Source organism: Dipodomys merriami, unplaced genomic scaffold (assembly GCF_024711535.1).
Source record: "Dipodomys merriami isolate MVZ:Mamm:240054 unplaced genomic scaffold, mDipMer1.0.p SCAF_8, whole genome shotgun sequence".
Classification (NCBI taxonomy): Eukaryota; Metazoa; Chordata; class Mammalia; order Rodentia; family Heteromyidae; genus Dipodomys; species Dipodomys merriami.
This window is the reverse complement of record NW_027206401.1, coordinates 6350848-6378769: the sequence shown is the minus strand read 5'-3', so window position 1 is coordinate 6378769 and position 27922 is coordinate 6350848. Positions and strand designations below refer to the sequence as shown.

General features: G+C 43.8%; 1 protein-coding gene across 3 annotated transcripts in view; it reads left to right on the top strand.

Annotated features, from left to right (window-relative positions):
- Positions 1–26846, top strand: part of Tulp4 (TUB like protein 4) — a 140767-nt gene extending 113921 nt beyond the window's left edge. For all 3 annotated transcript variants that reach the window (XM_070010540.1, XM_070010541.1, XM_070010542.1), the window contains exons 8-15: positions 873–1097; positions 2446–2680; positions 5863–6007; positions 10813–10957; positions 12427–12520; positions 19403–19546; positions 22333–24842; positions 26526–26846. In XM_070010540.1, coding sequence (XP_069866641.1) covers positions 873–1097; positions 2446–2680; positions 5863–6007; positions 10813–10957; positions 12427–12520; positions 19403–19546; positions 22333–24842; positions 26526–26642 — 3615 coding nt within the window. In that variant the 3' untranslated portion in view covers positions 26643–26846. The remainder of the gene's footprint in view (positions 1–872; positions 1098–2445; positions 2681–5862; positions 6008–10812; positions 10958–12426; positions 12521–19402; positions 19547–22332; positions 24843–26525) is intronic.
- Positions 26847–27922: the final 1076 nt, after the last annotated feature.

The following is a 27922-nucleotide window of genomic DNA, read 5'->3' as shown; positions in this document are numbered from 1 at the left end:
AACAGTATTCCCCACCCCCAAGACCTCATTGTATTTGTCCTCCATCTGTTTGGGTTAGGATGAATAAATCCCTCACTGCTTCTCCATTACTGCCCTCTACTTTTTTCTTCCTTGCTTGGATGACTTTGCTTAGATGGCACTCTTGAGTTTTGAGGGGTTTGGAGGGGGGGATCCCCAGTGTAAGAAGATCTCAACATGCATATTTGGATTTCCGCCTGCCTTTTCACAGAACATGACAACCAACTCTCTGGTGAGGTCACCACAGAAGCCCTACTCCCCCAACCTCACATAGCTTTTGCTTACTTCCCCTAGCTCCAATCATGGCTGAGAACAATAGTGAGTTAATACCTGGGTTGTAGCCAGGCTCTGGTGGCTCATACCTATAATCCTAGCTACTCAGGAGGCTCAGATATGAGGATTATGGTTCAAAGCCTGCCCAGGCAGGAAAGTCCATGAGACTCATACCTCCAATTAACCATCAAAAATCCAGAAGTGAGGGGCTGGGAATGTGGCTCAGTGGTAGAGCGCTTGCCTTGCATGCCTGAGGCCCTGGGTTCAATTCTTCAGCACCACATAAGCAAAAGGAAAAAAGCCGGAAGTGGCGCAGTGGCTCAAGTGGTAGAGTGCTAGCCTTGAGCTGAAGAGCTGAGGGACAGCGCCCAGGCCCAGAGTTCAAGCCCCAAGACCGACAAAAAAAGAAAGGATGTGGGGTAAGGGAGATTTGTTAGGATACATGTATACATGTATGGAATTTCAAAATGAAAAACCCCTGAACTGTTAATTCACTTTATATTGCTGAGACAAATATGCATTCTTTATCTTTGTAAACAAGAGCAAAGCTTAAGCACTATCTTTATTTTGCATCCCTGCAGCGCCCTATCATTTCCATATGCTGGGGCCATCGCGACTCACGGCTGCTGATGGCATCAGGACCAGCCCTATATGTGGTGCGTGTGGAGCACAGAGTGTCCAGCCTGCAGCTGTTGTGCCAGCAGGCCATTGCTAGTAACCTGAGAGAAGACAAGGATGTCAGCAAGCTGAACCTACCCCCCCGCCTCTGCTCCTACCTCTCTACTGCCTTCATCCCCACCATCAAGGTAAAGAGCCCTCACCCTTCCTATGTTTCTTTCCTTGCTTGTCTGCCACAGACACCAGAGAGATTGGAGGATAGGGAGTTTCAGAGAAAGTACAAAGGGGTTCCTCTGCTCCTCTCCCAAAGTGGTGGGGACAGCCACTCTACCAGAGTGCTTGAGGATGGCCACTTATGGCTAGACAGAGCCCCACGCGTTCTTTAAGCCTTCGGCCCACTCTGAGCATTCCCATTAGTGTCTGAGTGAAATTTGCTTCACTGTGGCCAGTTTTATTCTAGGTTTTCATCCTGATGATCAAAAAAAGAGTACACGTTTGTTTAGGGCTTCCTATATACTGGCTATTATACCATGTACTTACTACAAACCCAGTTGGTTCAATCCTGACTTCTTGGCAAATGCTGACATTATTCTCATGTGATAAAAGCAGGAAAACAAGTTGGTAGAAGTAACTTATTCTATAGTAACTAGTTGGGAGACTAGTCAGGGTTGGACCCATTCCAATACTTGGGCCTGCTCTTGTCCTCTCCATAAGAAGAAGCAAGCTGCTCACAGTGTAGCTACAAGTCAGCTCTTTTTTTCTTTTAGCCAGTCCTGGAGCTTGAATTCAGGACCTGGGCACTGTCCCTGAGCATCTTTTGCTCAAGATTAGCACTCTACTGCTTGAGCCACAGCTCCACTTCACCTGTTTTGGAGTTTATTAGAGATAAGAGTCCCACAGACTTTCCTGCCTAGGCTGGCTTTAAGCCATGATCCTCAGATCTCAGTCTCCTGAATAGCTAGGATTGTATGTGAGCCACCAGCACCTGGCGCAAGCCATCTTTGACTGTATGTAACTCCAGGAACTGCCTGTTAGTGATGGGAGTATAGAGAACAGACCTGCCAGTTACTGCCCTGGGTTGGGTTTCCCTTTGACCTCAGTCCTTCCTCACCCTAAGTCCTTTTCTGTACTCTGTCCCTACTTTTTAAGTATTAAAAGTGTTTGTTGATTGTTTCCTAATATATCAGAGTTTTAGAATACCAGCTGATTTTTTTTTCTAAATTGCCTCACAGTATTGATTCCACATCAGCAATTCTCAATCCTGGTATATTATGTTGTAGTAGAGAAAAATAGATGCCCAGACCACCCAGAGATTGTACTTCAATCTTGTAAGGTGGGATCTGGCTTAGACATTATTTAAAAGCATCCAGTTGTGAACAGGGTTTCATACTATATAGTTAAGCCTGCCAAGATAGTAGCCTCTGTTCTGTCAAAGTGATAGCGATTTTGTACAACCAGCCTGTTCTATGCCCTCTATTTTTCTATATGTATCTTGGAGTCCCAGCTTTGCCTTTTCTGCCCATATCCTACCTCTAGCCCCCAATTCCAGACCCCAACAACATGAGAGACTTTGTCAGCTATCCTTCAGCGGGCAATGAGCGTCTGCACTGCACTATGAAGCGCACTGAGGATGACCCAGAAGTGGGTGGCCCATGCTACACACTTTATCTAGAGTACCTTGGTGGGCTTGTGCCCATCCTTAAGGGGCGGCGCATCAGCAAGCTGCGGCCGGAGTTTGTCATCATGGACCCGCGGACAGATGGCAAATCAGGTAGACTCCATGCTGGAGGGACTGATATCTTGTTCTTATGTGGTTGTGGAAAGATTTGCCTGGTTATGAAATGGGAGCCTGTGGTAGCTAACATAGAATATTGCTTAAGCAATAAAGCACAAGCCATCAGCTAAGTAGGGCTGGCAAACATTTAACTTCCAAAGGAAAGCTGCATAGTAAAGACCTGATCTGATAGAATTGGTGATCTTATAAGAAGAGGAAGAGGGCTGGAGCTGAGCATGGCAGAGAGGTCTGTAATCCCAGCTACTTGTGATATAGAGTCCTGCCCTGAAAAAACGCAAGACCCTATTTTAAGTAATAAACCAGCCAGGCACTGGTAGGTCAAGCTTATAATCCGAGCTGCTCAGGCTGAGATCTGAAGATTGTGGATCAAAGCTAACTCATGTAAAAATCTGGAAGTGGAGCTGTGGCTCAAGTAATAGAGCACTAGCCTTAAGCAAATAAACTGATGGACAGTGCCCAGCGCCTGAATTCCAGCCTAAACATAGGCATTAAATAAATAAACAAAACCAGAAGGGGGTGTGCCTCAACTGGTAGAGCACTTGTCTGGCAAATGTAAGGTCCTGAGGTCAAATCTCAATACTACCAAGAAAAGAAGATATTAGATGAAAATGTCCATATTGTTGAAAACATAGATTAAAATGTGGCAAAGAATTTGGCTGAACTATGTTCTGATATTGTGTAGAAGAGAGAATATAATGTCAAGAGATCAAATTGAATATTTAAAAATATTTTTAAAGCCGGGCACCGGTGGCTCATGCCTGTAATCCTAGCTACTCAGGAGGCTGAGATCTAAGGATCACAGTTCAAAGCCAGCCTAGGCAGGAAACTCCATGAAACTCTTATCTCCAATAAACCACTTGAAAACCAGAAGTGGCGCTGTGGCTCAAGTGGTAAAGTGCTCACCTCGAGCTGAAGAGCACAGGGACAGTGCCCAAGCCCAGAGTTCAAGCCCTGTGACCGACCAAAAAATACATATTTTTTTAATAAAGCAAAATGTTGACAGAGTGTCTTGGTTCCCCTAATTACAAAAGGAAGGAAATGGGGCCAGTGCTGATGGCTCACATCTGTAATCCTAGCTACTCAACAGGCTGAGATTTGAAGCCAGCCTGGGCAGCAAAATACATGAGACTCTTCACTTAACCACCAAAAAATGTAGAAATGCAGCTATGGTTCAAGTGGTAGAATGCTAGCCTTGAACAAAAAAGCTCAGGAACAGTGCTCAGGCCCAGAGTTCAAGCCTCAGAACTGGCAAAAAAGCAAGAGGGGTAAGGAAGGAAGGAAGGAAGGAAGGGAGGGAGGGAGGGAGGGAGGGAGGCAGGGAGGGGAAGGAAGGAAAGAAAAGAAAATGGATTGAAGGAGTTGCTAACCAGAAAGAATCCAAAATGTGAACATTGAAGTCTCAGTATGTCAATATTACAAGACATAAGAAAACACATTCTGGCCGAGCGCTAGTGGTTCACGCCTGTAATCCTAGCTACTCAGGAGGCTGAGATCTGAGGATCGCGGTTCAAAGCCAGTCCGGGCAGGAGAGACCGTGAGACTCCTATCTCCAATAAACCACCAGAAAACCGGAAGTGGCGCTGTAGCTCAAGTGGTAGAGCGCTCACCTTGAGCTGAAGTGCTGAGGGACAGCGCTCAGGCCCAGAGTTCAAGCCCTACGACTGCCCGGGCTGGCTTTGAACCGCGATCCTCAGATCTCAGCCTCCTGAGTAGCTAGGATTACAGGCATGAGCCACCAGCGCCCGGTGCCAAAAGCCATCTTAAATGGTGAAATCACTCACATTCTCTGAATTATTTTATTGTGATTGAATGAATCAACTTTTTTTTTTTGGGGGGGGGTCCGGTCATGGGGCCTGAACTCTGGGCCTGGGCGCTGTCCCTCAGCTCTTCAGCTCAAGGCTAGCACTCTACCACTTGAGCCACAGTGCCACTTCCGGCTTTTTTCTTTTTGTTTATGTGGTGCTGAGGAATCGAACCCAGGGCCTCATGCATGCAAGGCAAGCACTCTACCACTGAGCCACCTTCCCAGCCCCTGAATCAACTTTTTTATTAGAGGTTTTCAAGGATCTTGATGCCTTGAGAGAATGAAGTTTTAGTCAGCAAAACAAAGGAAATCTGAAAAATGAGGTACTCACATTGAGGGTAGACTTGGGGCAGAACTTTGGGGATTGAGAGAGTTGGGAAATAATGGCAAGGAGGGCAAAAAGAAACAAGAGGAGATTTCCGGAAAATCGCTATTGTCTACCTTGCAGTGTCATTGGTCCACTCTCTGTACATCCTGTTTTCTTCTGCCTTGGGCCTTCTAATCTTCCTCCTAATTAGCCAGTTGGCAAAGTTCATACAAAATACCCACAGAACAACCTAGAGTTAATACTGAAAGTTCCAACCCCACAGTGTTCTCTTAAGCCACTCGTTTTACAGGTAAACAGTGGCACCAGGTGCAATTGCCAGGCCCCCAGGCCAGCCTCTGACAATTCCAGTGGTGTTCCAGAAGAACTGCTAGGATACCTTGCACAGACCCAGCTGTCAGGACTGTAGCACCAGTAGGCCTGGACCAACCATGGTCCTCCCAAGTCAGAAGCAGCAAGCCTTCCCTCAGCTGTTCCCAGCTGCCTGAAAGCTATACAAGTACAAATGGAACCTGTGTGTCATGAAGCACAACAGAAAGCCTTTTTTTGTGTCAGGATTTGTTATAGCAAAAAGTGTACAAGGGCTGGGAAGGTGGCTCAGTGGTAGAGTGCTTGACTTGCATACCTGAGGCCCTGGGTTCTATTCCTCAGCACCACATAAGCAGAAAAAGCCAGAAGTGGCACTGTGGCCCAAGTGGTAGAGCGCAAGCCTTGAGCTGAAGAGCTGAGGGACAGCACCCAGGCCCAAAGTTCAGGCCCATGACCTACAAAAAAAAAAAAAATGCACTATTTTTTACATTCTTGTAATCAGTAAGATTTGCTATTTTGACAACACTAGATGAAATTGCCAACTTTTGTTTAGAAAATAGCATGAAAACATAAAAGAAAAAATATTACTGAGCTCCTATTTTAACTTCTAAAGTTAAAATGATTGACTATAAAGTTAGTCTGTCCTTTAATTTATAGCAGTGACTGTTCTTAGAGTTTAATTGACAGCTTCCCTTAAGTTTGCTTCTTGGTGTCTTACAGATGAGATCTATGGGAACAGCCTGATTTCTACTGTGATTGACAGCTGCAACTGTTCAGACTCCAGTGACATTGAACTGAGTGATGACTGGGCTGCCAAGAAATCTCCCAAAATTTCCAGAGCTAGCAAATCCCCCAAACTCCCAAGGTAATCCCAGTCTTCGGTTCATTTCCCTTTCTGTGCTTCTGACCTGTCTTTGTATAGATTCCCATCAAAACTGACACTAATAGGGACTTGAGCCCAGAATACTGCCAGTTCCAAAACCTTTCCTTGCTCAAATACATTTTGTTATATTAGCAGGAAGGAAGAGAAGGAGAGATGAGATAAAAGGGAGGGAGGGAGGGAAAGAGAGAGAACTGGACAATAACTCCCCTTGTGCGATATCAAGAGCACCTTTTTTTTTTCAAATTCTTTATGGTGATTAAGTGATTACATAGTTTTCCAAATTTCACAGTATTGTGGGATAGTGATGCTTAGTTAAAGTCACAGTCACATTCTAACTTTCATGGGGCAAATTGTCTATCATGGTCTATAACATTTATGAGTTCTATGAGCTTTGCAATAGTTATTTCTTCCACATTGGGTGGTATGTTTTGCATAGCATCAGCTGTTCTCTCTTTCCCACTTGTTCCCTCTTTCCCATCGCTGCCATTGAGTTCACTTTGATCAATGTCCAGTGCAGCTGATGGGTCCCACTATTGTGTGTTTTTCCCTGATTCCCTCTAGTTCTGTGTCGTCCTCCTGGTTTCCCTCCGGTGTGTACATATATACCATATATGTGATCAGCACGGGGTTATTTAGTAGTGATTCTACCAGATGAGTGGAAGTCCTTTGTTTCTTAAGCCTTGTTAGTTTTGTCATATCACCTTACATTTTGGATTTAACATCCACTTATCAGGGAGACCATGTGCCATTTGTCTCTTTGCTCCTGGCTTACCTCAAAGAGCACTCTTTCTTCTGGCAGACTCTGCCTGGAATAATTACAGTTTCTTTGTAGAAAGACACTTAGTAGAAAGTTTATTAAGCCCTCAGGACTTCTTTGGGTGTTAGCAAGGACAGTAGCTAATCTAGTTTTGGCTAAAGCTCCCTGGTTTTCACTTTAAGAAACAAAAAGGCTTTATATAGATGTGTTGAAGAAAACATCAACTTAAATGCCTAGAAGGCTATATGTGTGGCTTAAGCAATAGATCACCTGCTTAGCAAGTGCAAGGCCCTAAATTCAAACCCTAGAACTGCCAAAAAAGAAAAATACCTATAATGGTATAATTGAGGAAATAATAGTAAACTTAACAACCAAAAAAGAAAGAAAAAACCCAGAAACATGGTTTCTAATAACTATCTAAAGTCAAAAAACTAAGATGAAAGGACCTGAATTACCCAAGGTAGACCACCACCTTCCTCTTCTCTGTCACCACAGCTGAATGACCTTGGATGAAGATGAGAATATTTTTACCTGTGGATATTAAGGAGTAGATCCTTACCATTTCTGTGCTGCCCTTTACCCTCCTCAAAACAGATAAACTTACAAATAAGCAAAAGCTATAGAAACAAAAACAGCAACAAAGTCCAAAAGAAAACCTCTTGTTTCCATTTCTTGGAGTTTATTTCTATAAATATGTTATATGATCATAGGCACATAGCTATTGAGCCTTTGTGATCCTCTCCTAAGAATATACTCCTTTGGTCTCACTGTGTGAATGTCTAGAGACCTGAGTAACTTATCATGTCCAAGTGTAATTTTTTGTCTTTTACTATCCAGTATGCTTACTTGTAGATTTATAGGTTGGCGGGGGGTGGGGGGGTAATTTTTAGGTTGTCTATATACTCTTCATGTTAGACCCTTGTCACATATACAGCTGTCCCATTCTGTAGACTGATTTTTTAGCTTAGTTACTACATCCTTTGCTGTACTGATTTTTAGCTTGATACAATCTCATTTGTTAATTGTCTCTTATTTTCTGAGCCACTGAAGTTTTATTCAGGAAGCTCCTGCCTATGCCAATAAGTTTTAGTATTTTTTCTATTATTTCCTGTAGTAGTTTCAAAGTTTCGGTCTTAAAATCTTCAATCTACTTTGAATTAGTGCAGGGTGAAGACAGGGATCCAATTTCAGTATTGTGCACATGAACATCCAGTTTTCTGAGCCCCACTTGTTGAAGTGTCTGTCTTTTTATTTTTCCCCAACATTTTTGGCTCCTTGTCAGAAATTAGATTGCTGTAGGGTCTGGGTTCATTTCTGGGTCTAGTCTGTTCCATTGGTCTTCTGTTTTTGTGCCAGTTCATGCTGTTTTTGTTATTTTGGCTCTGTAGTATCATAGGTCTAAATTCTGATACCTTCAGCCTTGCCTTTTTTTTTTGCTCAATTTTGCTTTGGCTATTCAGCACCATTTGTATTTCAATATGCATTTTAGGATTGATTTCTCTATCTCAGAAGGCTGATATTTGGAGGATTGTGATTCACTGCCACTCCAGGCAGAAGAGTGTGAGACTCTTAACTCCAAAATAACTAGCAAAAAGCTAGGCTGGAGGCATGGCTGAAGTGGTGCCAGCAGAGTAGGCAAACTGAGCAAACAAGCCAAGGACCCTAATACTGGCTCTGTGTGTGTCTACTATGTCTGTGTGTATAAAATAGTCTATTCATTCTGATGGATATGTTGTGATACCTAGTACCACTTTACTCTCTGATGATTGATGAGGCTGGGCACCTTTCACATGTTTACCAACCATTTGGTTAGCTTTTCCTGTGAAGTGTCTGCCCTTATTTATTTTACTTTTTTTTTTTTTTTTTTTTTTTGTTTTCCTCTCATGGAGTTGTAAGAATTTTTTTTTTTTTGTGTGTGTGTGTGTGTGTTTTTTTTTTGGGGTCCAGTTGTGGAACCTGAACTCTGGGCCTGGGCACTGTCCCCCAGCTCTTCAGCTCAAGGCTAGCGCTCTACCACTTGAGCCACAGCGCCACTTCTGGCTTTTTTTGTTTTGCTTATGTGGTGCTGAGGAATCGAACCCAGGGCCTCAGGCATGCAAGGCAAGCGCTCTACCACTGAGCCACCTTCCCAGCCCAGTTGTAAAAATTTTTGTGTACAGTCTACTAAGAATCTTTCGTCAACTGGTGTCAGTGGCTTAGGCCTGTAATCCTAGCTACTCAGGAGGCTGAGATCTGAGGATCACGGTTCAAAGCCAGCTCAGGAAGGAAATTCTGTGAGACACTTTTTTTTTTTTTTTTTTTGGTCCGTCCTGAGGCTTGAACTCTGGGCCTGGGCGCTGTCCCTCAGCTTTTCAGCTCAAGGCAAGTGCTCTACCGCTTGAACCACAGCGCCACTTCTGGTTTTCTAGTGGTTTATTGGAGATAAGAGTCTCACGGAGTTTTCTGCCTAGGCTGGCTTTGAACTGTGATTCTCAGATCTCCACCTCCTGAGTAGCTAGGATTACAGGTGTGAGCCAATGGTGCCCGGCTATCTGTGAGACTCTTATCTCCAATAAACCACCAGAAAACTGGAAGTGGTGCTGTGGTTCAAGTGGTAGAGCACTAACCTTGAGCTGAAGAGCTGAGGGACATTGTCCAGGCCAGAGTTCAAGCCTCATGACTCACACACACAAAAAAAAGAATCTTTTGTCAGTTATACATATAAACTTGTTAGTCTAATATGTGAAATATGCTCAGTGCCTTATGTGACCTGTTTAGGAAATTTTTGTATACTCTAAGGCCTTGACTGTAGTCTTCTCTTCTCTTAGAACTAGAGCTTTAGCTTTCTCACTATATTTCAGATTATCTTTATATCCAGATAAATTTTTGGGTATGGTGTAAATTAGGGGTAAAATACTTTTCCATATAGATAGCCAATTGTTCCAGTAATGTAACTGACTGATTTTCTTACCTTTATTCTAAACCTTGTGAAAAATTGCATGAAAAATTAGATTTTTTCCAACACTTCCACGCTGTTTTGGCTTTTTCTGTTATTTACATAGGGAGAGCACTTTCCATGTACACAGTTAAATCTTTGCCTTCTGGTGACCTGTTAAGACTGTTGCTTCTCTGTGGCTCTCTAACTCTCTTCCTCCTCCTTTTCCCACATCATACCTCATTTACCCAGCAGTCAAGCTGCTGGTCCTAGCCTTAGCTCAGTCCCCCATCTTCCCACTCAGAAGCCTAGAGTTTCTCATCAAGCTTAAGTGTGGACTGACATTAATACATGTCATAAATAATACATGTTATAAATACATGTTATAAATAAGAACATAGGATAAATAGAATATAGGATCAAAAGACATCAGAAACGCTTTAGTACTGATTTGGCTTAAATATTGCAGATGGTAAAGTATTAGATAAATCTGTTAAAATCCAAATTAATATAGAACAAATTTTAAAAAATCATAGTGAGGGCTGGGAAGGTGGCTCAGTGGTAGAGCGCTTGCCTTGCATGTCTGAGGCCCTGGGTTCGATTCCTCAGCACCACATAAGCAAAACGAAAAAAGCCGGAAGTGGCGCTGTGGCTCAAGTGGTAGAGCGCTAGCCTTGAGCTGAAGAGCTGAGGGACAGCACCCAGGCCCAGAGTTCAGGCCCCACAACCAGACCCCCCAAAAAAAATCATAGTGATCTTAGGATAAGAAATTATTCTTTTCTCCTGCCATTTTTCACAAGACTAATTGTGCAAACCCCTGGCAAAAAGTATGTTGGCATTTCTAGACTTACTAGAAAATGAGAGTTAATTCTGTGAGGTTTCCTAAAATAAGATACGTGATCTAAACTCAATGTACTTTAAAGTACTATTTTTAGAATGTAGTTGTCATTCATTTTTCAAGAAGTTAAAGCAGAAATTAGAGCAATAGCTTTATGAAATTAGGGCTCTGGCCACCAAGAATCAATGTCCACTGCTGACCATCTAGAAGGAAAGAAGATGCTAGTTAAGCTGCACCCCTCTGTGCATACCTGACTCCTCCTGACTTTGTCTCTGCAGGATCAGCATTGAGGCCCGCAAGTCTCCCAAGCTGCCCCGGGCTGCTCAAGAGATCTCCCGGTCTCCTCGGTTGCCGATGCGCAAGCCCTCCATTGGCTCACCCAGCCTGACGCGCAGAGAGTTTCCTTTTGAAGACATCACTCAGGTAGTAGCATACATCTGACAGAGTTACCTCAGTGTGGGTGAGAACCATCAGCTATCTGGAAACACTATCTTTCTTCCCGTTTTGCCTGGACTGTTTATTGCTAGGCTTGTATGCAGGCTGCCTGGCTCTTCCTCTTGTGCCCTTCTGCCCCAGAGCCCTCCTGAAGACTCCCTAGTGTCTGTGGAGAGAACCCTCATCAACCCTAGTCATAACCCCCAGAGTTTGGTCTGCCTACCTCCACCCAGTGCCAACTGAAATCCCTGGATACTGCCTCTTCCTTGCCCTATCTATGTCTTTGTTAGGTCATCCAGTCCTCCTTCTTATCCTCCTTTCTGCTCCCATGTCCAGACCTAACTCAGTGTCACCTCCATTGTGAAGGCTTCCTGCCCTGGACACAGCCACCAGTGTGGTAGCACATTTGGTATCTTCCCCTCTCCTGATGTTCCTCAAGGACTCTGATATCACTAAAGGCTTTATCTCTCCATTAGGTTATAAGATGTTTGAGGAGCTATATTTTTTGCCCTTTATGCCATACATGCCCCCACACATACCTTGAACATAATAGTAACTTTTTAAATTGAGAGGATAATTGAGTAGTTGAAGGACTATAATGGTATCAGTGTACCTGATGTTTTCAAGAGAAATATCACGGATAAAAGTAGATTTAGAACAAGGGTACCGCTCTAGTCCAGTGGTTGAGAGAAAGGAGAGGGGAAGAAAAATATGCTCAACACTGTGGTAACCTTTTTATATTTTTTTAAAAATATTTTATTTATTTAACATTTTCTTTTATGTTCTAAAAATTTATATATTTTATTTGAGACAGTCTCACTATGTAGCCAAGGATGGTCTGGACATTGAGATCTTCCTGCCCCAGCCTCCCAATTATTTGGACAATAGACTATCACATCTGACTTTATTTAGCTAGCTAGTTATTTGCTGAATTATTTGAGATAGGAATCTCACTATGTTGTGCAGACTAGATTTAAATTCATTGGCTCAAGTGATCCACTTGTCTCAGTCCCCTGAGTATCTGGGATTATAGGCATATCCTGCCATGTCCACTTTGTTGGCCTTTTTAAACTACTTTTTAAACTAAAAAAGTTTGTGAGACTCCTGTCTCCACAGAAAAGGCTGGACATAGTGATATGTGCCTTATCATTGTAGCTACAGCAAAAAGCATAAATTTGGATGGTTCGTGATCCAAGCTGGCTTGGGCAAATAGGAAGTCATAATTTAAAAATAACCAGAGCATAAAGGAAATGGGACACGACTCCAGTGGTAGGGTTCAAACCCCAGTATCAGCAAAAAAAAAAAAAAAGTGACAGAATAATGGAAGGTATTAACATTTCTGACAGGGCACCTTGGATTTTTAAAGCAATAAATATTAATGTTTTTTACAAAGTAACCAATAGAAAATGTGGAAATAGACTGAGATTCTTCCTTTCTTCCCCCTTTTTCTTCTACAGCACAGCTATCTTGCTCAGGTCACATCCAATATCTGGGGAACCAAATTTAAGATTGTGGGCTTGGCTGCTTTCCTGCCAACCAACCTCGGTGCAGGTAAAAATTCATCCTATTTTCTTACTGACTTTGGAAATAGATCTTAAAAATCCAATTTCAACCTTTAGCAGCCTAAAGTAGAAAAAGATAGCACAATATTAGTATGTGTATAATAAGCCACTGTGATTTGACTCCAGACACTGTGACTTCAGAATAATTAGAATCATCACTCAATTTGATTTTTGCCACTGGCATTTTAATTTTTTAATAAGCGCTCGCTTTTAAAATAATAGCAATACAAAGATGAAAGAAATATCCAAAATCTCTGTCAAAGCTTTCAACATTTTCTAAACATTTGGGCCTCTCTGGGCAGATTTGGGTAACATCCTCTAGGTTCTTGAATCACAAGAAACTTGTGAAGAAAGAGAAGAGGACAAACTAAGGCCTATAAGATGTTGGCCAACTGGTACCTATTCATATATTTTATTTTCCAGTATCAGGCATCTTGCCCATGACAAATTTGAGACAGAGGTAAATTGAACCAGGGGAGTAAAAGGCTAAGCCAGAATCTAGACTTAGGTTTTCATTTACATTTCTGCCCAAATGAATAGTGGTAGTTCCTTAACAAGTGAAAACAGCAGAGAAGATTCTTCTCAGTAACTTCCTTCTGCGAAGTGGATTCCCATTTCTATTTGGGTAACAGAGCTATGTGGCTCACTCTCCCCCTTCCCCATTACCCACCTTCCTTGGTTGTCTTTGCATTTCCCACTGTACATATCTATCTAGGAGGCCAATGAGGCCAGGTAGGGGCTGTGTTATTTCCTATGTATACACTCTGCAGCCTACTTAAATTTGTTTCTCATAAATTCTGAATCTATGAAGGTTGTTTTCAACACTGATCTTATAAACTGTTTTTTGCAAATCAAATACAAAATAGTAACTGATGAGCTGGGCACTGGTGGCTCATGCCTGTAATCCCAGCTACTTAGGAGCCTGAGATCTGAGGATTGTGATATGAAGCCAGCAAGAAAGGCCATTAGATTCTTACCACCAGTTAGTTATCAGAAATCCAGAAGTAAAGTTGTGGCTCAAGTGGTAGAGTGCTAGTCTTGAGCATGAAAGTTCAGGGGTTAGCACCCAGGCACTGAATTCAAGCGCCAGGCCAGCACCCCACCCCAAAATAATGATGAGTTAGAGTTGTTGCTTAGTGATGGTAGCATACTTGCTTATGAGAAATGAGTTTGATTCCCACACCACAAAAAGAAAAGGACCTATCTGCCTTGTGTGCATCTTCAGAGATTTACCTAAGAACACTGCCAGACTGAGTACTAGTAGCTTACGCTTATAGCCCTAGCTATGTAGGAGGCCAGTACAAGGAGGACCATGGTGATTCAAAGTCAGGCTAGGCAGAAAAGTTCTAGAGATTCCATCTCCAATTGATTAGCGAAAAGCTAGACAGGAGGTATGGCTCAAGTGGTAAAGTACCAGCTGTGAACAAGAAAGCCAAGCAAGAGCATGAGGCCTTGAGTTCTAGCCTTGGTACTGGGGGGGGGGGAGTATTTGGGGGGACTTGGGGAGAAATGAGCCCTGCTGGTTTTTTGTTTTTTGTTTTTTTTTTTGCCAGTCATAGGGCCTGAACTCTGGGTCTGGGTGCTGTCCCTCAGCTCTTCAGCTCAAGGCTAGCACCCTACTACTTGAGCCACAGCGCCAGCTTTTTCTGCTTATGTGGTACTGAGGAATCGAACCCAGGGCCTCATGCATGAAAGGCAAGCACTCTACCACCGAGCCACCTTCCCAGCTCCCTGCTGGGTTTATACTTATAATCTCAGCACTTAGGAGGTTGACACCACAGGATCAAGAGTTCAAGATCAGCTTGGACTCAGTAATAAGATCCAATCAAGAAATAGAAAGGAAGGAAGAGCAAGGAGAGGAAGAGAGAAGAAGAGAGAAGGTACTCAATTGAAAGCATTTACCACTTTCAATCCATGGATGAGGAGAGTCCAATAACTCAAAAGTGACCAAATTCTGAGGCAGGAGAAAGGAACTACAAGGAGTTTGTGGGGACCCAGCAAATTACAGAGAAGCAATCAAAGCAGAAGAAGAGGTGTTTGAAAGCAGTACTAGCTCTTCCATCTGGGGATGGGGAGTTAGGACAGGAACACACTGGATAAACTTAGATGGTCCTGCCAAGGGATTGCCAGATTCAGTTTGGGGGGAAAACATAACTTGGAAACCTTAACAGTTCAGGGCTTTGGAAAGCTGAGAGTAATCTGTCGTGAGAGACTAGGTCACAGAATCTAAGATGTTCTGTGTTCCCTTTATCCTAGATGAGGATAGAGAGTCACCATCTTGAGAAAGTTTTCTGGGATCTCAGGGTAAAGAAGCAATTACATATTAGCAACCCACTGGTGATTTTACCATAGAACATGGTGCTAATCAGTTAGAAGAGAAGTGGGAAGGGAAGACAGACAAGGCAGGGAACAGCAAAAGTTTAAGCTTCGGGAAGGTAGTCTGCAGCCAGGAAGCCAGAGGCTACAAGAGGCCAGTGGCTGCAGTATCAGGAGACAGGATTAGGAATACCCATCTAGCTAGAGAGCAGAGACACCTGATTGATAGTGGAGGTCCCATCTCACCAAATGCTCAGAAACTCCCTGCACATATGGAATGTGCCACCAAACCATGGCAGGTCAACAAAAAGGCATAGTCTACCACTAGGTTGACAGCTGTCCCAAGTCTGGCGGGTAAGCAGCCTTGGGACTCTGCTGAGCCAAACGGAGGCATCAACTATCAGCTCTGAAGCCCTTTGCCCTTGTAAGGTCTTCTGAGGGAAGCAACAACACACCTGGGCCTGATACAGCCTTTTTCGACCTGGAGAGAAGTCTTTAAATAAATAAACATATATAGCTGGGAAGGTGGCTCAGGGGTAAAGCACTTGCCTTGCATGCATGAGGCCCTGGGTTCCATTCCTCAGCACCACAGAAGCAAAAAGAAAAAAGCCGGAAGTGGCGCTGTGGCTCAAGTGGTAGAGCACTAGCCTTGAGCTGAAATGCTGAGGGACAGCACCCAGGCCCAGAGTTCAGGCCCCACGACCGGACCCAAAAAAAAAAAAAAAAAAAGAAATAAACATATATAGACACATAAGAACAGTCAAAAAGTCATATTTGTTATATCTGTCTTTGTTCCTGTATTAGTTCAAGTGTTTTGAGTGTTGTACTTGTTTAAGTATATGTTTTTTATTTTCTGTAAATTAGGTAAAGGCCATTTCCTTATTAATCTAAACATTCTAAAATAGACTTATTACCATATTCCATTTAATCTTGTAGTTTGCTTCTCCCTCTTCTTCTTACTCCAAACCATAATATCTGAACTTTATTACTTGTCTTTAGTGTTCTCTATTGAATCACAGTTATATACTGTGGAATTAAGTGGAATTCTTATTTATTCATATTCGCTTCTACCTCTGTTTTCCTACTCTTCAGTCTCCCTCAATACCTAAACTTTCATACCTGGTAAATAAATTACCTGAACATCATTTTTGTTCTGTTCATTTTTCATTTTTGCTTTCTGTTATTTTTTATTTGTCTCTGTATTTCTCTTATTTTTTCTCTTTATTTCTCTTTGATCATTGATGTTGTCTAATTTGTGTGTATATATTTACATATACATCTCTCCTCACTTTATCTTTACCATTCCCTCACCCAACACAGTATTAACTGATTTGTGTGTGTCTGTGTCTGTGTCTGTCTGTCTGTCTGTCTGTGTCTGTCAGTCAGTCACTTGAACTCAGGGCCTAGGCACTGTCTCTGAGCTTTTTTGCTCAAGACTAGCACTCTGCCATTTGAGCCACAGCTCCAATTCCGAGTGTTTGGTGGTTAATTGGAGATGAGTCTCATAGATGTTCCTGCCCTAGTTGGCTTCACAGTCCTAAGATCTCAGCCTCCTGAGAGACATGAGCCGTAGACACCTTATCCATACAACTTAGTATTGGAATAGTATGCATTCCAGTGGGACTATCTTTTATTTCTATCACCTTGATTAGGGAAGGTTTTTCTGGAGCATGAAGATATACCTTGGAACCATAGTCATTCAAAGACATTGGAGTGGTAGCAGTGACTTGTCTTTTAGAAATTATGGGGCTGGGAAGGTGGCTCAGTGGTAGAGCGCTTGCCTTGCATGCCTGAGGCCCTGGGTTCGATTCCTCAGCACCACATAAGCAGAAAAAGCCGGAAGTGGCGCTGTGGCTCAAGTGGTAGAGCGCTAGCCTTGAGCTGAAATGCTGAGGGACAGCGCCCAGACCCAGAGTTCAGGCCCCACAACCGGACCCAAAAAAAAAAAAAAAAAAAAAGAAATTAACACAAACCTAAGACCGTAGTTTACCTCTGGCAATAACCTTGGAATGAAACTTCCTCATCCTGAATAGAAAAAAGCCCCATACACAGTGTCTTGAGCACTGAAATTGAAATTTGTTGACAGATGCACCCTCCCAGACCATATCCTAACTTGAATAATAGAGAGAGACTAGCAACAAGAAAACTAAAGACATTGAGAGCCTCTTCAACAAATAATGGAAGAAACTTCTCCAACCCATGTACAGAGACAAAACTCCAAACAGGCCAGATCAGAAAAGAAACACACTACATATTTTATGGTAAAAATAATAAATATATGGAATAAAAAAATCAAAAGCCTCAAAAGAGAGGAGGTAAGTAACTTACAATGGAAAAGCCATTGTAACAACAGTAGATTTCCTGACCCAGACATTAAATGCAACGTAGGCACAGAAAAACATAATTCAAGCCCTGAAAGATAAGCTATCTGTCAGAATTGATGGAGAAATAACAGCCTTCTGTGATAAAAGCTAAAGGAATCCATGACTACTAAATCAGCACTTAAGTATCTACATAACATTCTACTTAAGTATCCTTATATACAGGAATGAACCCTACTAGAAGAGTAGATTAGCAAAGAGGAAAGAAGCAAGCATTTAAAAACGCAACAAAATGACAGGAAATATGGTATCTTTCTCAATATTAACATTTACATGTCAATGGACTCAACATTCTAATCAAAAGTTGGAGTTAGCAACTTGGATTAAAATACAAGACCCAACCATTTGTTGCCTGCAAAATACATCTCACTGACAAAGACAAATGCATGCTTAAGGTGAAAGGCTAGAAAAAGACCTGAGCAAGAGATTCCAAAAGCATACATGGGTAGCCATACTTACATCTGATAAAGTAGGCTTCAAACTAAGACTAGTCAGAAGACAAAAAGTGTCTTTATATTAATTGATTAATTTATGGAAAGAAGAAATTATGGTAGTTAATATATATCCACACTGTTTCTTTAAACACTTCTGGACTTACAGCACTGATGGATACCAGCACAATAGTGGGAGATTTCAACACCACAACACTCTGACCAAGATAGGTCATCCAAACAGAAGACAGCTTCATTTTTGGGGGGGTCCGGTCATGGGGCCTGAACTCTGTGCCTGGGCGCTGTTCCTCAGCTCTTCACCTCAAGGTTAGCGCTCTACCACTTGAGCCACAGCGCCACTTCCGGCTTTTTTCTTTTTGCTTATGTGGTGCTGAGGAATCGAACCCAGAGCCTCATGCATGCAAGGCAAGTGCTCTACCACTGAGCCACCTTCCCAGCCTATCCAAACAGAAGAATCAGTAAGGAATTAAATTCCACCACATACCACATGGAATTAACATATCCACAGAGTACTTCTCACAGTAGCTGTACTACACACATTCTTCTTGGCAGCCCATGGGACTTTTTCCAAAATAGATCATATCCTAGGTCATACAGCAAGTCCCAGCAAATACAAGTAAGCTGAAATATCAGGAACAGGAAACACAAGAACAGGAAACACAAAAGACAGTTGACAGGGCCTTCCGTGTTTAACATATGCTAAAGAGTCACAATTGTTTTGGTTTTGTTTTCTTTTTGTTTTTATTTTTATTTTGTGCTGACACTGGGACTTGAACAGGGCCTGAGTGCTGTCCTTTAGCTTTTTTCTTTTTTAAAAAATAATTTTTTTATTGTGAGAATACTATACAGAGGAGGGGTTACAGTTACATGAGCAAGGTAATGAGTACATTTCTTATCAAGCATTGTTGTCTCCTCCTTAAGAGTCACCACTTTTAATTTCGTTTTCTCTCTTCTAATATATTTCAGTCACATTTTCAACATTTAGAAAGGTAATATTTTAAAAAAAACACCATGGAAGTTTCTAGATATCCCTATCCCACTAAAATTAAAAGTCAATAAAAAAAATACTTCAATCCTTGACAATCACAGTGTTTTGTGCCAGCATGACACCTTTCACCTATTTTCTATTGTTTTCAAGCAATGTCTTGATTGCCAAAGATTCCCCTGGGTTTGACACTCTCATTATCACTACTTAATTCACTAAATTATCCTCTGGTTGCAAATGAATCCTTAAAATTTTTTTTCTTCCAGATGTTAATGGTATATATCTGTAATCCTAGCCACTTATGAGGCTGAGAACTGGAAAAATGTGTTCAAAGCCATTTCAGGCAGAAAATTCTGTCAGATTCCAACTCCAGTTAACCAGAAAACTGCTGTGCTTGAGGTGTACCTCAATTTGTAGAGTGCCAGTTACAAGCAAGAAAACTGGGTGAAAGATCCTGAGTTCAAGTCCCAGTACCAACATAAAGGAAAGGAAGGGAGGAAAGGAGGGAAGAAGGAAAGAAGGGAGGCAGAGGGAGGAGAGAAAGGAAATCATGGCTGGCATAGCCTGGCATATATAGGAGAGATGAAGAGTTCCTATTAGGCTCTTGGCCCAGCCATACAGGTTTGTCTTCTGATGGCAGAGATCCACAGCACTCCAATTTTTTCTTGCAAGTCTTTTGACACTTTGGCTCTCCTCTGGTTGTCTCTATTAACTGTGCCCTTCTTCCTCCCCACCAGTAATCTATAAAACCAGCCTGCTGCATCTTCAGCCACGGCAGATGACCATTTATCTCCCAGAAGTTCGGAAGATTTCCATGGACTATATTAATTTACCTGTCTTCAACCCAAATGTTTTCAGTGAAGATGAAGATGATTTACCAGGTGTGTTCATATGACATCGGCTTGTTTGTTCCTCACACAACAGGGCAAGGGGGGGTGGGTAAGTCATTGACAAGTACAGCATACTGCCTTGGTTTGGAAAAGACACACCTGCTTTAGTAATCTGATAGATTCTGTGGTAAGTCCCAGGAAAAAGGTCACACATAGGCACCCATTTGAAGGAGGGAAGTTACCAGAGTGTGAGTGGTTAAGGAGGCAATGACAACTCACAGAGCATTTCTCCTGTCTCCTTTTATCCTTATAGCAACTTTCTAGTTCATGTGCCAGATAAAGATGAATTTGAAGGACTAAAGCCCCATCTTAGTAGAGGCTAGCCTTTCCATCCTTGGTTGGAGAACTCCTCTCTCCAGTGGCCTATGGTACCCACACAGCTGAACTTCTTAAATATGCCCCACATCTACAACACACAGCCTGTGCATTTAAACACTTCTCTTTAATCATATAGTACTTATCTCTGCATGGAGACCTGGCCTGTGTTAAACTGGTACACAGTTTTTTTTTTGGGGGGGGTCCGGTCGTGGGGCCTGAACTCTGAGCCTGGGCGCTGTCCCTCAGCTCTTCATCTCAAGACTAGCACTCTACCACTTGAGCCACAGCGCCACTTCCAGCTTTTTTTTGCTTATGTGGTGCTGAGGCATTGAACCCAGGGCCTCATGCATGCAAGGCAAGTGCTCTACCACTGAGCCACCTTCCCAGCCCCGTGGTACACAGTTTTTAAATTCCACTTTACACATTGTCAAATTATCTGTAGCATCTTAAATTAATTTCCAAGTAGGGGAATCCTAAGAGGATTCTATTTTGATTAATAGATCAGAATGATTACTATTAGTTATATGCTACTATTCTCAATTACATGAGAGCACTTTCTAAGCAAAAGTCCTCTTGTAATTTCATAGGTTCAGAAACTACTTTCAACATCAATGTCCACAGCTCTGTGACTAAAGTGTTACATACTTCATCTTGATAGCGCATCCCCTGCTATTTCAGAATCTTTGGTTTAGAAGTATCTTCATTCCCTCCCTGTTCTGCACACATGTGATGAATATAGCTGTTGTCAGCATTCATTTGTTGCTGTGGTGGGAATATGCTGTCTCAGGCTCACATTTGATGATGATGACTCCACAGAGCCTCCTCTTGTCAGAGTTCCCTGCAGACTGGAGAATATCTGGAAGTGAGATCTGCATAGAAGCAATGGAAAATGAGATTGGATTCAGATCTTTGCAGCCAGATGATAGTCCAGGGGTGGGCTTAATTCTGACATTTCAGCCAGCTAGATTCTGCAACAGGATTCCAGAAGGCTCATTCTGGCTGGTGGTGGGTCAGCCAGCCTGAACACAAACCTGTTAGACCTTATTTTCTGTCCAAGTAGTCATTGCCACTTAGCACTCAGAACCAGGTTGCAGGCCTTTGAGGTCTAAGGAAAGCTACAGTGGCTGGAAGGGCTGAGGAACAAAATTGCTGGGGTGCTTGGTAGGCACAATAATCAAGGGCTCTAAAGCCTTCCTGCAATTTACCATTCACACACAGTCCATGCAAGTCCCATCGTGTATAAGTAGGGAATATTTACAGGGTTTTCTTCAGTATGGCTCTATTTTTTTTTTCTGGTGATGGGGCTTGAACTCAGGGTCTGGGCTCTGTCCCTGAACCTTGCTGTGCTCAAGGCTAGCATTCTACCACTTGAGCCAAAGTGCTACTTCTGACTTTTTCTGGGTAGTTTATTGGAGATAAGAGACTCACGGACTTTCTTTCCTGGGATAGCTTTGAGCCATGATTCTCACTGAGTAGCTCAAATTACAGGAACCACACTGAGCAAAATCTATCTTATATACTTCTTGAAATGATAAAAAGTATTAGGAAGTGATCCTTCCGCTAATATGCATATTTGCTATACTCTTATTTAGTGGTTTTGTTACTATATTTTACATGTTTTTTTTTCAATTCTCAAGTACAAGTTCATAGAACATGTTTCAGATATACATTTCATGAGACTTACCACACTTAAGAATCCAAAACCAAGAGGCTGGGATGGTGGCTCAGTGGTAGAGCACTTGCCTTGCATGCCTGAGGCCCTGGGTTCGATTCCTCAGCACCACATAAGAAAAAAGAAAAAAGCCGGAAGTGGCGCTGTGGCAAGTAGTAGAGTGCTAGCCTTGAGCTGAAGAGCTGAGGGACAGTGCCCACGCCCAGAGTTCAGGCCCCACAACCAGACCCCCCCCCCCAAAAAAAAAAAAGAATCCAAAACCATTAGTAAACTTGCTTAGATTAGGCACTGTATTCCTCGGCAGGATTCCTTACTGTACCACCACTCTCCTGCAAAGAATGGCCATTTTATGAGTATTACCAGTAAAGCAAGTCCTTCAGAGACTTAATTATTTGTGATGATACTATTTGGGCACAAAAGGTTTAAATGTTTTCATTAAAAAGCTCTGATATCTGCTAAAGTGTCACACATTTTCTTTTTGTCATTTGAGTAACAATGCTTGATAGGAAATGTACTCATTACCTTACTCGTGTAACTTTAACCCCTCTGTACAGCATCTTTACAATAAAAAAAATAGTAAAAAAAAAAAAAAAAACTCTGATAATGCCCATGTTCAACAGGCACATACCCTTACAGATACCCCCCCACAAGTGTCTATGTATTCTTTCAGAAATATGAGAGGTTTTTATAAATGATTCAAAATACGTGAATCTAGACTTATTGCCTATTTTGACCCAGTTTCATGACACTGCTTTGCAAAGAGTTCCTTTTTCTAATTTCCTTCCAGTGACAGGAGCCTCTGGTGTCCCTGAGAACAACCCACCTTGTACCGTGAACATCCCAATTGCACCAATCCACAGCTCTGCTCAAGCTATGTCCCCCACGCAGAGCATAGGGCTGGTACAGTCTCTGCTCGCCAATCAGAATGTGCAGCTGGATGTCCTGACCAATCAGACAACAGCTGTGGGGGCAGTAGAACATGCAGGAGACAACGCGACCCAGTATCCAGTTTCCAACCGGTATTCCAACCCAGGACAGGTGATTTTCGGAGGTGCAGAAATGGGCCGCATCATTCAGAACCCTCCTCAGTTGCCCTTGCCACCGCCGCCACCACCACCACAAGCCGCTGTGCAGATGTCTGTAATGGACCATGGAGACCGAGACCACGAACACCTGCAGAAGTCAACCAAGGTCTTGCGGCCAGTGCCCCAGCTGGCGGCTGAGGGGGATGCAGTAGTTTTCAGTGCCCCCCAGGAAGTCCAGGTGACAAAAATGAACCCCCCACCTCCCTACCCAGGAACCATTCCTGCTGCCCCCACCACAGCAGCACCCCCACCCCCTCTGCCACCACCACAGCCCCCGGTGGATGTGTGCTTAAAGAAGGGCGACTTCTCCCTCTACCCCACAGCAGTACATTACCAGCCTCCCCTGGGCTATGAGCGGATCACCACCTTTGACAGCAGTGGCAATGTGGAGGAGGTGTGCCGGCCTCGCACTAGGATGCTCTGTTCCCAGAACACCTACACCCTTCCTGGCCCAGGTAGCTCTGCCACCTTGAGGCTCACAGCCACTGAGAAGAAGGTCCCTCAGCCCTGCACCAGTGCTACCCTGAACCGCCTGACTGTCCCCCGCTACTCCATCCCCACAGGGGACCCACCACCATACCCTGAAATTGCTAGTCAGCTCGCCCAGGGACGGGGCACTGCCCAGAGGCCAGACAGCAGCCTCATTCATGCCACCCTGCGGAGGAACAACCGCGAGGTGGCACTGAAAATGGCTCAGCTGGCTGACAGCTCCCGGGTGCCACTGCAGCCCCTAGCCAAGCCCAAGGGTGGCCCTGGCGGGGCGGTGGCACAGCTCCCAGCACGGCCCCCACCAGCCCTGTACACCTGCAGCCAGTGCAGTGGTGCAGGGCCCAGTGCACAGTCAGGCACTGTCCTAGCTCATGCTATCAGCTCCTCCCCACTGACCTCCCAGTCCTCTTACAACCTCCTGAGCCCACCTGACAGCACCCGTGACCGCACCGACTACGTCAACTCCGCCTTCACGGAGGATGAGGCCCTGTCCCCCCACTGTCAGCTTGAGAAGCCCCTGAGACATCCCCCACTGCCTGAAGCCACTGTCACCGTGAAGAGGCCGCCTCCTTACCACTGGGACCCTGTGCTGGGTGAGGATGTGTGGGTTCCTCAGGAAAGGACAGCACAACCTGCAGTGCCCAACCCCTTAAAACTGCCCCCTCTGATGCTAGGGCAGGGCCAGCACCTGGATGTGGCTCGAGTGCCATTTGTCTCCCCCAAGTCCCCTGCCAGCCCCACTGCCACTTTCCAAACAAGCTATGGGATGGGAGTGCCATATCCAGGAAGCTATAACAACCCCCCTCTGCCCGGAGTGCAGGCTCCCTGCTCCCCCAAAGATGCCCTGTCCCCAGCACAGTTTGCACACCAGGAGTCAACTGTCGTCCTTCAGCCAGCATATCCGCCTAGCCTCTCCTATTGCACCCTGCCCCCCACATACCCAGGAAGCAGCACGTGCTCCGGTTTACAGCTGCCACCTGTCGCCTTGCACCCATGGAATTCCTACAGCACCTGCCCACCTGTGCAAAACCCCCAGGGCACTCTCCCGTCTAACCCCCATTTAGTGGTGGAGAAGCCCCTTGTATCCCCACCACCCGCTGACGTCCAAAGCCACATGGGCACAGAGGTGATGGTAGAGACTGCTGACAACTTTCAAGAAGTCCTCTCCCTGACGGAAAGCCCGGTCCCCCAGAGGACAGAAAAGTTTGGGAAGAAGAACCGGAAACGCCTGGACAGCCGAGCAGAGGAAGGAAGTGTTCAGGCCATCACGGAGGGCAAAGTGAAGAAGGAGGCTAGAACTTTGAGTGACTTTAATTCTCTCATCTCCAGCCCCCGCTTGGGGAGAGAGAAGAAGAAAGTGAAGAGTCAGAAAGACCAACTGAAGTCAAAGAAGTTGAACAAGACAAATGAATTCCAGGACAGCTCCGAGAGTGAGCCCGAACTGTTCATCAGTGGGGACGAGCTGATGAACCAAAGCCAGGGCAGCAAGAAGGGGTGGAAGAGCAAGAGGAGTCTTCGGACAGCCAGTGAGCTAGAGGAGTTCAAGTGCCGCAAAGCCAGTGAGAAGGACGATGGCCGGCTGGGCAGCCAGGGCTTTGTGTATGTGATGGCCAATAAGCAGCCTCTGTGGAACGAGGCCACACAGGTGTACCAGCTGGACTTCGGAGGACGGGTGACCCAGGAGTCGGCCAAGAACTTCCAGATCGAGTTGGAGGGGCGGCAGGTAAGGAAGCTGTGACACCGAAGCTGCTGCATGACAGTCTGTGCTTTGGCCTCCAGGAGCACTTTTTCAAAAGGGGAGAAATAGTTCCTATCTCTTAGGTGGAACCAATAGGCTTTGAATTCTCAGTATTCCTACCGCTGTCTTGTATTTTTTTTTCAACCAAGTAATGCGCACATTGACAGCCAAATGATTCCATGAAATTTGTAAGGGCTAGTTGCAACTCTCCCCTCCCCCCATCACATCTGTTCTCATGGAGGTGAAAGTTTCCCTGGAATTTTCCATCATCCTTGCAAAGAATGTAAGAATATGTTTATATTTCTGTTTATTGGTATTTCTATTTTGCCATCATGTATTCTTCCTGAGGAACTCTTCTCTCTGTGCTAATTCTACCAGGAAACGGCACTGATCTCGTTACCTCTCCCACCTTCTTTTCCTTTCATGTCTCTGCTTCTCCACCACCCTTGTTCTCTCAGGAGATAGAGGTTGAAAGCCTGATGGTTATATTCTAAACTTCCAGCACCCATTCAGTTATGCATTGACTTTGAGAATATTTCCAGCACCCATTCAGTTACGCATTGACTTTGAGAATATTTATTTTCTTCATCCCCACTCTCCTCCCCCTTTGCCAGTTAAAGCAATAGTCATTAGTGACCTTGTTCTGTCAGTGAGTAGGATTTACCCCTGAGCCTTGTATGACAGTATAGTATTACAGTTTTTCCTAGCCTTACTAACTGCTTGGATTTTCTTTGTTTTTTCTATGAACGTATTGCTAAGTCATCCATAGGACTTTGACTCGTAAGTTAAGTCTCTTCTTGATGCAACTCAGCACTGTGAGTGACTGGTCTGTGCATCCTGTTCCAACCTGCTTAACCACCCTGGGAATCCCCTTCTCCACTCATCTTTAAATTTGCATTTTCATTAATTCAGTCATCAAATATTTATTGAGAACCTGCTGTGTATCTAGCAATCCTCTAAGCCAGATCTAAGCAGTCTGGCCCATTATTCCACTAGCCCACTGCCCTCTGTTTGTAAGTAAAGGGTTATTGAGATGCAACCCCTCTCTTTCACTTAGGGGTGTTGTATACAGCTTTCATCTGACATGAACAGAGCTGAGTGATGGTTGCAGAGTGTATAACCCACAAAACCTAAAATGTGTATTGTCAAACCTGTACTAGAAGCTTACCAACCCCTACTCTAAGTGAGAAATAAGAGCATTGAAGAAAGTCACTGCCATCACAGCACTTCCTACAGTTAGAGAAAGACCACAGACAAATCAGTATATATCCTACAACATTATGCAATGCTCTCAAGTTCTGGGGCCACAGGAAGTGGAGGAGCGAGAGCATGCTGGAAAGAAAGCAGTGTTCTAGAAGACAGGTGAAGCAGATGTGTCTCTGAAATCTCTGTTAGCCTATAAGTTCTTTTTTTTTTTTTTTTTTATCTCTCCCTTGCTCCTTCCTTAGTGATGAACCCATTTCATCTGAGCTGTACGGCTTCCTTGGCTGTGAATCACACTCACTGTCTCCTCTTTCATCATTTCACATGTTTCTTTGTCCCATTTCCTACAAATTATTAGGTAGATCTAGAAGGTCAGTCAGACTCTACTTCTCTCGGGAGCTGGCAGCTCTGGTGTCTGCTACCTTGTTTTTCTTTCATGGCTTTGCTTCTTGCACCCTCCCCTAGGTGATGCAGTTTGGACGGATTGATGGCAATGCATACATCTTAGACTTCCAGTACCCCTTCTCAGCTGTTCAAGCCTTTGCTGTTGCCCTGGCCAACGTGACTCAGCGCCTCAAATGAAGAGACCAGTACGGGAAGAAAGATGCCACAGAGCCTTCAGAGGTAGAGCCCATGCTGCTGCTAGCCAGGGGACCTGGAGACCACAGCAGCAGTGGGAGCCCGTCAAGCCGGGAAGGCACTGGCCTTTCGGTGTGTCGTTTATTCCATTACCTTTATCATCTGTCTTTCTTTTCTTCTTTAACTAAAGTGTTATTTGCAAGGCAAGGGTGTGAAATGCCTGGTGTTCTTTCAGACAGTGTTTAGTGGCTGCAGAAACAATCTGCTGAGTTTGCTTCTCAGTGACCAGGACAAGGGCCTTTGGAGAGAAGACAGACTGCCTTCTAGCCTGCCTGCTATTTTAGACATAGGGAGTGTGTGTTAGTGTTCATTTTCCACAACATCTGGCCTTTATTACTCTTCCAACATTATCACTAGTGCAAAACACAAACTTCAGAAAATAAAAACAACCCCAAATCCTGAAGATTCAGGCTCTTTTATGGGGAGAGGGCAGCATTTAATTCACATATATTATGGTACTCCCCAAAAGATGACTTGATGGATGAAGGATATGAGGGCAAATGCACTGTATTCCACTCACGAAAGTAGGTCTGTGCAGAGGTACTATCATCAGGGTGGATGTGGTTTGGTGTTAAAGAAGGGGTTATAAACAGGTGAGGAATGATGTGCCCATGTAGACAAATACTTGGGGGACTCAGTGGTGTGATTTATATAAAGACTACACTTCTCTTCCAGAAGACTCCAATATAAACATCACATATGATGTCAGATGTTGCATAGGATCAATGATAACTGTTGAGTAAGATGTCCTGAAGGTAAGAGACAGCAGTGAAAAGAGCCCAGGGATTATGTCTGATAAAGGGTATGACAGTCAGTAGAACCCATATTTACTAAGCAAGATGGTATTGCCTCTATGCCTTTTAAAAAAATCTCAAACACATTATTGCAAACATATTTCTCATTAGATATCATTGATGTGTCATTTCCCTTTCTAAAAGTATGGATGAGACTTGATTTTAAGCAATTCTTTCTTGGTTACATTAAAATTCAGTTGACTAGAAATGCTTTCCATCAAGTTACATATGTAACCCCCCAAAATTGAAGCTTTGCCAGGATATGAAAAAATAGCAGTATAGTCAAATCCTTGACAAATGCTCCATGATACTCTCCAGGTGATGGGGAGAGCTTTTTATCCGTCTAGACTGTTTTTACTGAGGTGAGAAACTACTAAGAAAACATCGTTAAAAAAATGACTATACCTATGGCGGTTAGATGTCTGCTCT